This window comes from Mustela nigripes, chromosome 6, assembly GCF_022355385.1.
Source record: "Mustela nigripes isolate SB6536 chromosome 6, MUSNIG.SB6536, whole genome shotgun sequence".
Classification (NCBI taxonomy): domain Eukaryota; kingdom Metazoa; phylum Chordata; class Mammalia; order Carnivora; family Mustelidae; genus Mustela; species Mustela nigripes.
In genome coordinates, this window is record NC_081562.1 from 30,019,839 (window position 1) to 30,031,911 (window position 12,073).

Here is a 12,073-nt window from a genome sequence, read left to right on the forward strand (position 1 = left end):
GAAATCATAGTAAAAGTTTGCCAGATATTCTTTTTCTATTAGGGTTCTTGATGTCAATCTGTGTAGTAGCTTTGTTAAAGTTTCTCCTACTGTTCTAGTTCAAAAAATTACTCCCAAGTACTAAAGTAATCTAGTGTATGCCCTGAAAGGCAGTAGCAGAGTGCCATATTTCTCTAGTTTTGAAGTACATCAGACTTAAATGAGAAAGTGGTTTAAAAAAAAAATTCAGATTCCTTGGTCTCACCCCAAACAATGCTTAATTTGCTAGAAATACACATTTTTTAAAAAACAATTTTACTTATTTATTTGACAAAGAGATAGAGAGAGAGGAAGAGCGGGGGCACAAGCAGGAGGAGCAGTAGACAGAGGGAGAGGGAGAAGCAGGCTTCCTGGCTGAGCAGGGAACCCAGTGCAGAGCTGGATCCCAGGACCCTGGGATCATGACCTGAGCCGAAGGCAGATGCCTAACCAACTGAGCCACCCAGGTGCACCTGGAAATAGACATTTAAAAATATTTATTTATTTATTTATTTGAGAGAGAGGGAGGGTACACACGAGAAGAGGAAGTAAACTCTGTGCAGAGCATAGAGCCCACTGTGGGGCTGGATTCACAGCTCTGAGATTATGACCTGAGCCGAAACCAAGAGTTTCGGAAAAACATGTTTTAAACAAGGTTCCCAGTAATTCTAATGGAGATAATCTATAAATGCCCCATGCTTCTCAAAGCACCAGGTTATTGGTTAATTGCCCAGACTTTGGAGTCTGATTGAAATGGGTTAAAAATGGACTCCATTACTTTCTTCATCCATGATCTTGGACAAATTACCTAACCCTGCTAAGGTTTATTTCTTTCCTCATCTATACAACAAGAAGAAGAATATTCACCTGTCTTGTTATGATGGTTAAATAAAATAATGCTTATGAAGTCTTTAAAAGTACTTGGCCCATAGTAACAACTCAGTAAGGGTGCATTCCGTTATGACTGTCCATCCTCATAGAGATGTGGAATTTGAATAAGTTAAATTAAGTTTCTCCAGGTTATCATTACTAAAGATTATTTTTAAAGCACCCACAGCTCCTTTTAGAACAATCTTACACTAGTAAGATAATTACTTAGTGTCAGCTAGAAGGAAAACATGATTAAATAGTCTCTCTTTCAGGGCAGAGGAATGTTCATTTAGTGCCGTCATTTACTTATATTATTACACAGTACTTGGAGAGCACAAACTAATTCTGAAGGTATTAGATAGGTATTAAAGTTGATCTAGCGAAGATTAGAATATTATCTTTTTATTGGGCAGCCTTCTCTCTTTTATCTAAGTTTATAGATATGTGTGCTTGGGAATTATTTATTTTTTTCACTCCTTAAAAATAGTTACAGAAAACTCCTTCTTGTCAATTTCCTTAGAAGATGTCCTTTTTTTATTCTTCCTTGGAAAAGGCAGCCTGGAGTCTCTTTTGTGACCAAAAGGCAAGCACGAACCTGGAAATGCAGAAGGAAGTCCAAATTCAGGGTGCCCTCAAATTAGAAATCTGAGTTTACTTCTGGCAGTGGAGTACAAGTGGGACATAATTAGGGTCCAGAATATATAGAAAGACCTCTGAAATAGTTGAAAGATTCAATAATTTCTATATGGGGGTGCCTGGGTGGCTCAGTGGGTTAAAGCTTTTGCCTTCAGCTCAGGTCATGATCCCAGGGTCCTGGGATCGAGCCCCACATTGGGCTCTCTGCTCAGCAGGGATCCTGCTTCCTCCTCTCTCTCTCTCTCTCTGCCTGGCTCTCTGCCAACTTGTGATCTCTGTCAAATAAATAAAATCTTTAAAAAAATAAAAAATAATTTCTTTTTGAAGGTAACCTGAATTTTTGGGACTCTCATGAATATGGGATAAAAAAGTCCAAGAGGGATATAACCCAAATGTATAAAGTTGTGAAAGATACTATATTATGATCACAGACCTTTTTGTAAGTTTAAAAGCATGTACTCTTAGACCCATTCAAAATTCTTTTGGGAATTAATCATAGTGATATACTTGCACACACCAGAAATGACACATGTACAACAATATAGCATCGTTTGTTGAAAGGGCAAAGCTATACACAATTAGTCTGGTTAAATAAGTTAAGGTGTAGCTACACAATAGAATACTATGTAGCTATTAGAAAGAAAAAGGCATCCTTCCATCTCTAGTTAGGACAGGGTAATTGGTAACTGAAATTGCCCTCCTGCCTGAAAACCACCGAAAAATGAGACAAAATGTCTGAGGCAACTGTATTCAGGCATTAAGCAACAGAGAGTGCAAAACTGTGGTGATTACTACAAGGAGGGAAACACACAAGGTGAGCCCACAGTCAGGTAGAGCCGAAGCTGTGACATCCTAGCTGAGCGGAGGCAACAGAGGTCATAGTTCTAGAAATGATTCTGGAAGGTAGTACCTCAAGAATGAATGACGCTTATTAGAGAAGGTCACAGAGACTAGTTTAAGGGACTCTCGCCAAATTTCAGACAGTGTGAGGGTCAAAATAAATAATGATAGCTATGGATTATAATTTGAGTCCATATTGATAAAATAAGTTAATGAATAAGTAGAGAAACAGAGGAAAAAGGGAAATTCTTCCTTGCAATAACAAATTAATTAATTATATATTAGTTCATTAGTTAAATTATTAATATAATTTCTAATTAGTAAGTTATGGAAAGAAGGATGTGTTAGAAGAGCATTAAGGGTGCTAAAATCAGTTGTGATAGCTTATTAAGGAATAGGGTTTATCTTGTCCTAGAGTATCGTCCCCACAAACCACTTGTTGATTACAGAGGGGAATAATACTAACTTCACTAGGCAAAACCACCTAAACAAAGTGATGAAAGTAAATCTCACCCCTAATATGATAAGGGCACAATAAAATTTGTGAATTTCCTATCAAAAACATATATCCTAACTCTAATCATAAGGAGCACCAAGAAGAAAATTGATGAACACCCCACAAAAATAATGGGTCTGTAGTCTTGAAGAATATCAAGGTCTAATAAATAAATAAAATCTTAAAAATAAAGGGGGGTCAAAAATCTAAGGTGGAAGATACAAGGGAGTTTCTTGTATGACCTTTGTAACTGTTCTGTAAGCTTGAAATTATCAAAATAAAGTTTTATCACAACTAGGGAGGAAAAAAATAAGACAGTTCTATGTACTGATAAAACACGACCTCCAATATATACACTAAGTGGGCTGGTGGAAAAGGAGATGCAGAAGCAGAATGGCCCGAATCACATGTTACCATTTGCATAAAAAGGACATGTGAATAGACATGGATGTGTTTAAGCACACAGAAGGATATTCAAGCCATGGTTAACACTGATTGCTTCTAGGAAGGGGAACTGGATAGCCAAGGTCTGGAAGGAGATTTGGGTAAATACCAGTGTCAGGTACATGTATCACCAATTGAAAAGATAAGACAATTCAACAACAAACTCAAAAACTGGAGGCAGCACCTTTTCTTTCCTGGATATAGTATTTCTGACAGAATAGACTTCTGAATCCCTTCAGCTTTGGGCAAACCAAGGAGTGAGAGATCTTTGGGTGACTCAAGTTATTGCTACTTGGGGTGACACAGGAACTTTTGGACATTGTGGAAAGCAAACATGTTCTCCATTAGTTTGTTCCTTGTTACTCCAGAGACCCGGCGCTGACCTAGGTGAGCGTGGGTTTTGTTTTTTCTTTTGTCCTAATGAGGATTTCTTGAAACAGTGAATTATTGTTATAGAATATAGTTTTTTTTTAAATGAGTACATTTACTAGTTAACCTTTTCTCTTAGCTTCCTGCCTTTGACATTTTATCTCAAAGCAGACCAATCAGATGATGAAGCCTTGACATTTGAAATTATGTAGTAATGTTTATATAAGGTGTGGCTCAGTAGAAATGTATGAAAGCAAATTCCACGTTGACACTATGCAACATTGACATCGATAGTCCAATACCTTTTATTATCATGGTATGAGAATTTGGTGGGAACAGGTAAGGAAGGAGGAAAAATTCAGAAGAAATCTGGAGTGTACCTTGAGCCACACAGTGGCGATCAGACATCTCTGCTTCTGGGGTCTCATAGTTAATAGGGCCTCTGAAGTGCCACCTTGCCCAGAGGTTGGGTTGTCCCTGCCCGTGAAGCACTTGTTCTTTCTGCTCTCTCACTTCCCTTCCCCAGAACAGCAAACACTGCTTTAATGTGGGCCATGCAACCATCGACTCTAATTTTTGAGCACCCACTCTGGTTAAGATGGTCTTTTCCTCTTCTGATGAAACATGTGAAGGCTTGAGCCCTATCCTGTGTCACCTTCTCATTTTAGCTTCTTATTCTTATCCCTCTGAGCCCACCTTACCCCATTGATTTTTGCATCACCATGAGCATCCTATAACACCATTTTTTCCCAGACCTCTTATCATATTGTTAGGGACCCTGCAAATCTTCAGTGAGTTAAAGAATCAATCTCACAACCCCGAGGTCATGACCTGAGCCCAGAATCACGACGAGTTGAACCCTTAACCAACGGAGCCACCCAGGTGCCCCTACCTTTAAATATATCTTAATTTTGACTCCTTCTCCCACTTCCATGGCCTCTAGTTTAGTCCAAACAACCTCCTCCTTCAATTTTGTCTCTCTGCCCTGTGTGTATTCTGCATAGAGCAATCCGAGTGATATTTAAATTTTTTTTTCCCTAAACGTTTCATTGAAGTATAAGATACGTAACCATTGGACAACTTGATAAGTTTTCACAATGTGACATGACCGTCTAACCAACGCCCAGAGCCAGGACCCCAGAAGTCCCCGGTACTCCCTCGCGGCCGCTGCCCTCCCTTCTTGTCCTCCAGTAATCCGCGTACTGGTTTCTAACTCCACTGACCAGTTTTACTATTCCTTGAACCTCATATGAAATGAAACTTCATCATTTAAGAGGTACACAGTGTGGATATATGACGTGTAGGCATCCATCTTTGATGGATAGTTGGGTTTTTATTTTTAGTCTATTTTGGATCCTATTGCCACGGATGATATTATTATGCATCTTTTGCTAAACATACATAAGAATCACTGTCAGGGATGTATCTAGGAGTGGAACTGCTGAGTCAAACGGTCAATGTATATTCAGTTTCAGCAGATACTCATAACAATTTCCTGAAATGGTTGTAACTCTCAGCATTACGTGAGAGGTCCGGGTGTCCCACATCCTCATCAAGGTTCGGTATCATTTCTCTCTTTCCTTGTAGTCCTTCTGACGAGTGTGTAGCCAACTGTGCAGTGCACTGTGTTCATTATACTTGCACTGCTGAGCTACTCATGGAATGGACTCCCTTTTCATATGTTTGTTGACCATTTGGGTATCTTCCTGTATGAAGTGCCTATTTAAGCCCTTTACCTATTTTCTTGCTCTTTCTTATTGATTTGTAGGGCTCTTTACAGAATCTGGGTTCAATGCGGATGTCTTCTTCCACCCTGTGGCCTGCCTTTTTACTCACTTGGTAGTATCTTTCCATGAACACAGTTTCTTAATTTTGGTGTAGTACAGATTATTGCTTTTCCTTTAATAATTTAATCATTTTCATGTCCTGTTTGTTGCCTACCCCAGTGGTCATGAAGGTATTCTCTAATGTTCTAGTCTATTAGCCTGTCGTTTTACCTATCCCATTTTTTAGATCGATACTCTATATAGGATTATTTTTGTGTTTAGTATAAAAGGTAAAAGTCAAGATACATTCTTTCCCCTTATAATATCCAGTTGACCCAACATCATTTTTTGTGAAGACTACCCTTTTCTTACTGTAAAAGTGGTAATTTTCTTAACTCAGATCATGAGTCCTCCTTGCTCAAAACCCTTCAAAGTTTCCCACTGCACTTAGCATGAAATAGACGTGTCTTCCAGTGGCTCTTTGCCTGGAATTTGCTTTCTTCTCAGCTTTTGCCCCACTGTTCTCATTGTCTGCTCTCCACAGTGGGCATGCTGGTCTCCTTGCTGTTCCTCAGTCTCTCAAATACGTTATTGACTTGGGCAGTCAGGCATGGGGTTTGTTCTGCCCACACGTCAGACTGAATTCCTCCTCACTGCGCTCAAGTCTGTGCTCAGATGCCCTTTCCAGAGGCACCTGGGCGGCTCAGTTGGTGAAGCGTTGGACTCTTGGTTTCAGCTCAAGCCATGATCTCAGGGTCTGTGCTCAGTGCAGAGTCTGCTTCAGATTCTTTCTCCTTCTCTCTTTGCCTTTCCCCACTCACACACACTGTCTCTCTCTCAAATATATAAAATATTTTTTTAAAAAGCCCTTTCCCAGGGAGGATCACTAACCACTCCACGTAACACTAAGAATGAAGAATATATGAAAATCCTCTGAACGTGTATGATATTATTAGTGAACTCTTTCCCCGTGATATCAATGCCTGCCAGGCGGCCTCTCCATTCTGTGTCAGATTCATCAGATCTCACTGGATTTGGAAGTAGGACTGATCATCATCTTTGCAACAGGCAGCAGCTCTTTTAAGCCAGTGCAACTGTGCTTTCTTCATTGTTTTTAGAATTTGAAGAAGTGCTTTTGAAGACTTCCATTTTAAGAACTATGAAAATTTTGCTTCCAAAAACCTTCACTACTGTGTGCTTAAATGAATGTTAATTTCTAAGGTTTGGAATTTTGTGGATTTGCCCCCTCTTTTTCTTTTCTTTCCTTTTTTCTTTCTTTTGATGTTATTTGCTGTACATGCTGCACATCCAGATTGTGTATCAGAAGGATATGGATTATTTTTATGCTTTCTTAGTGATAACTGTTGTTAGAGTACCATTGCTGTCTGTCATTGCACTGTTTATTCTCCTGAAATCAACTACTTCTAATTCCCAGTTAAACAGATCATTTTCAGTTTTGTCTGTTGTCTTTCTAGCCATTACAGTCATTTGGAATAAAAATTCAATTTCAGTGAAAAAAATGGGCTAAAGACCTAAATGTGAGCCCAGAAAGCATAAAACTCCTAAAAGAAAATATCGACAGTAAACTCTCTGACATCAGCTTTTAACAACACTTTTCTAGATATGTCTCCTCAGGCAAGGAAAACAAAAGCACAAGTTAACTATTGGGACTACACCAAAATAAAAAGCTCTTGCACAGTGAAGGAAACCACCAACAAAACAAAAAGGCGACCTAGTGAATGGGAGAATATATTTGCAAATGATATATCTGATAAGGGATTAATATCTAAAATATATAAAAGACTTATGCAACTTAACACCCCTAAAACAAATAATCTGATTGAAAGATGGGCAGAGGAGCTGAATAGACATTTTTCCAAAGAAAACATACAGATGGCCAACAGTCATATGAAAAGATACTCAACATCACTAATTATGAGTGAAATACAAATCAAAACCACAACGAGATATCACCCTAAAGCTGTCAGAATGGCTAGAAATGAAAAGACAAGAAATACGTGTTTTGAGGATACGAGGAAAGAGGAACCCTCATGTACTGTTGATGGGATCATAAATTATGCAGCTACTATGAAAAAAAATATGGAGATTCCTCCAAAAAATTAGAAATATATGATCCAGTAATTCCATTACTAGGGATTTACCCAAAGAAAATAAGAACACTAATTTAAAATGATAAATATACCTCTGTGACCTGTAGCATTATTTGTAATAGCGAAGATATGGAAGCAACCCAAGTGTCCACTGATAGATGAGTAGATAAAGTTGTGGTACACACACACACACACACACACACACACACACACAGGAATATTACTCAGCCATATAAAAAGAATGAAATCTTGCCGTTTTTGACAACATGAATGGGCCTCAAAGGTGTTATGCTAAGTGAAATAAGTTGGATAAAGACAGATACCATATGATATTGTTTGTATATGAAATCTAAAAAACTAAACAAATGAATGAACAAATAAAAAAAGAAACAGACCAATAAATACGAAGAACATAATGTGCTTGCCAGTGGGGGAGTGGGCACATTAGATAAAGAGAGGTTGGAGCTACAGAAAATAGAATGAATCATTTGTAAAAGTCGTCTGAGCATGTATATTATTATTATTATTGATCTGTCTCCTCTATGATGTTGTGATTTCTTGAGATTAGGGATTGTGTCTTATTTCTTTTTGTAGATCTTATTTGCGGCATAATACTTTACATTCGAACAGGGTCCTTAGTATGATGCGTGTGATAATACATTGTTTTCCCTATTTTGTCTATATTAGCTCCAGATCATTCAGATTCTAATATAAATATTTAATAATCTTACGAATTGAGGTGGAACATGAGCTTTTTGTATTTTTTTAAAAAGGGGTTAGTATACAGCATTATAGCCTGAAACTTTAAAATTCACTTTTAACTATTTTATATGGGAGCAACGCATAGGCCAAGTCCAGGCAAATGTTATCTATGGCTCAAGAAAGTAGAAGGTTTTCAGTGACTTTGTATTCTCTTCTAACAGCAATAGTAGTTGAATTTCACGTTTATAAAGTTGCATTTTTTTCTAGAATTCTGCAGTCTAGACAGTACTTCTCATTGATCTGGTTCCTATTATTGGTGCAATTTGGGGGCTACATGTATATATAAAATTTGATTTGGGGACAAGAGTTAGATTGATCTTTCATTTATTTATTTGTTCATTCTTTGTCTGAGGCATTTATTTCCACTATTGGTTGCATTTGTTTTTATTTTCTTAAAGCCTTAAGCTATGGCTTAACATACACGATTCTTTGATTAATTGTAGAATGTCATACCAGAGCAGAAAGAGACTTTCAAGATCACCTTATCCATCTATAAAAGAAATTACGGGGTCAGTTAACAGAATGGGAACACTGTTGGTAGATTCAATTATTATAAGTGATCAGCTTCCTGAAGTTGATAGTGTTACGGGCATATAAGAGAGTATCCTTATTCTTAGAAAAACACAATGAAATATTTAGGAATAAACATGCCATGATGGTGTATTTACTTCCAAATGGGTCAGGGAAAGGAAAGTGTGTGTGTGTGTGTGTGTGTGTGTGTGTACAAGCTCACTTGCATATGGAGAGAAAGAGGGAGCACAAATGAGCAAAGAGTCAATTATAAACCAAATGGAGAATAATATTAACAACAGGTAGATCTGGCAAAGGGTATATTAATCTTCTTTACACTGTTATGTGTTTCCTCGTAAGTGTGAAATTCTCTCCATCTAAACAGTTTTAAATACTCATCTCAGCCAGCCCTCTCAGGAAAAGCATTCAGTCTCTGTGACACAGAGGTTATGTAACTTTCCCAGTCACCCCGAGAGTTAGAGATGGAACCTCTCCGAGTCCCGCGGGCCATGTTACGCTGTGCTGCCACCTTCTAGTAACTTGTCATCGCGCTCCAACCAGATGCAAGGGCCAGTAATCTCGACTTGAGGTTTCATCGGACGCAGCCAAACTTGCACAATAATGATGTAGCTCTGGGTGACTTTTAAAAATACTTTTTCCATCATCTGGTCAGCCCTACAACCCCCAGCCCCTGTGTTACCTGGACATCTTGTCACTAGATATGCTGCCCGCTGTAATGAGACATGCCTACATTCGCATATTAATAGTCATGGTTTGTTCTTCTCTCTCCTGATAGCTACTGCTTCTTGGGATACGTTTCTCATGCTATGGAATTGCAAGCCACAAGCCAGAGCTTTCAGATTTGTGGGTCACAAGGATGTTGTAACCAGCGTGCAGTTTTCCCCACATGGAAACTTACTGGCCTCTGCTTCACGGGACAGAACTGTCAGACTGTGGATTCCTGATAAGTAAGAGAAATAAAGAAGTACCTGATGTGCTCTGGATTTAGGAATGTGAACGAAAATGAGCCTGGCCTTTCCTTCTGCACTTCTTGAGAATGCCGGCGCTCCCAGTATGTGCACCGCACCTAGTCTGAGTCACGTGCAGACGTGGTGCCCTTGTCGTAAAGTTGGCAGACTACCTCATATTGTTTTTTCCCCATTTTAAACTCATAATTATCTCTTCTTTTTGAAATCTATGTCTAACCATGGAAATATACTTAAGGTTTGTTTTTTGGTCTTTTTTTTTTTTTTGACAGGGACCTGGTTTTCTGTCCCTTTATAAATCTATTGTAAACTTCAGACTGTCTCACCAGAGAGACACATATTGACATTATAACTGAGATTTCATAGTTTATTAGCCTACTATCACCCATTTGTGGATTTTTGGGGGGCCTTTGGATATCTGTTAATCCCTGTTGCAGAACTGACTTTTGGTGCATATCATATTATTGGGCTCCGGAGTTTTCTGGCTAAAGAAAGTTTCTGACACTGTGTTTGTGTAAAGTCCTATTCTAGTCTAACAAATCCCTCTTTAAGAGGCTTTTAAAATCCTAGCTGATAGCTTATCTATTTTAAGCAATTATTGAGCCATGTTTTTTTAAAAAAAAGTCTTTGAACTCTTTTTTTGAACTCTTTTAATTATATGTTTTCAAACACACATGAAAACAGAAGGAGTAGCACAGTGATCCCGCCCCCCCATATTCCTCCACCACGCCCAGCAGCTTTCGGTGTCAGCATTTATCAGTGGTTTCACCCATGCCCCCGCTCGCTCTCTCTCCCTCTCTCTTTTTCAGCGAGAGTATTTTTAGAACAAATCCCACACACCATTTCCCGCCATAAATAAGAGTTTGAGCATTTGCCTTGGCGCTGCTGTGGCAGGACGGGATTTGTGGTGCGTGACTGAGCAGTCCCAGGCACCCCCACATGGACGTTCGCAGGGCATTTTCCTGCCAGGAGGCACTTTGTTTTCACCACCACCCAGGGAAACTCCGTGCTGAGAAACTGCACATCACCCTGATGGTGAAAACTACCCGAGAGAAACTGCGTGTTCTCTTGACGCTGTGGGTGGCAGGGCGCAGGGTAGCTGCGGGGGCGGGAGACTGGCTCGGAGTCCAAAAGGGAGAGTGTTTTCTAAAATCCTTAACTTTGGGGATTTAAGGCCAGTGGTTGTACTTTCTTCAGCACGACACCGCTCCCGTCTCCCACTACTAATTCAAGGAGTTCTCAGTGAATAAGCGCCCTACAAGGGTAGAAATGCTTACCACGCACGGCCGTTAGTTGGTACGGGCTGATAAAGTGCCGCAGTTCAGCCTGGGTAGATGTCTCTGGTTCCTCTTTCTACATCATATCCTCGTGGGCCAGCGAAATCGTGGGTCATGGCAGTGAGATGGAGACTGATTGCTCTGTATTGCTGTATAATCATCCTCAAAACTTAGCCGAACACAGTAACTGTCCTTTCCCATAATGTGTGGGTTATCTGGATGGTTCTTCTGCCCCATTTGACGTTAGCTATTACTCAGTTTCACTAGGCCAGGGGGTCCTGCACCCCACTCACACCTGTGGCCTGTGCCAGCTGTTGGCCAGGGCTCCGTGGTCCTCCGTATGCCCTCTCTGCGCCCAGATAAGGACTTCCCTACAGCCTGGCAGCTGTGTTCTAGGACAGTAAAAATGAAAGCGGCTAGGCCTTTGAAGGGCGAGGTCTGACACTGCCACAGTGTCACTTTTGTATCATTCTGCTGGTCAGCATAGGTCACAGCTAGCCCAGATGTGAAGGAGGAAAAATGGGCAGATTCCACCTTGTGTGGGGGGTGCTGCGTGTGGTGCAGTGATGAGAGGGAGTAGGCAGGGGCCGCACTTGCAAACAGCACACCTGGTCACTGGCAGGCCAGGGGAAGATAGTAGGACCAAGCGCGGAGGCAGTTCTGGCCCAGAGGCCATCACCATGGGCAGTCACGAGAATGTGGGCAGAAAGGGGACGTAAATGTGTGTGGGCACAGAACCAGTGTCAAGGCAAGGTGAGGACCGATGGAGCCGTTAAGCAGCAGCACAAACAAGGCACTCCTACAGTGGTTTCTTACAGGCTTCCTGTTGAGACCAGGTCCAGGGGTCACAGCAGACGAGAGCCAAGAGGCGGGCCCTTTAGAAAGACGTCCAGCCAGATAGCCTGATGGAGTGTGGAGCATAGAACTAATGATCAGGGCGGATTTGAATGATTCCAACTGTCTCCTGGCTTCCTGGTCATAGCGGATG

At 40.3% G+C, this 12,073-nt stretch overlaps 1 protein-coding gene across 4 annotated transcripts in view; it reads left to right on the forward strand.

Annotated features, from left to right (window-relative positions):
- POC1B (POC1 centriolar protein B) overlaps window positions 1-12,073 on the forward strand; it is a 97,769-nt gene that overhangs the window by 12,557 nt on the left and 73,139 nt on the right. For all 4 annotated transcript variants that reach the window (XM_059402370.1, XM_059402369.1, XM_059402368.1 and 1 more), the window contains exon 3: window positions 9,619-9,790. In XM_059402370.1, coding sequence (XP_059258353.1) covers window positions 9,619-9,790 — 172 coding nt within the window. The remainder of the gene's footprint in view (window positions 1-9,618; window positions 9,791-12,073) is intronic.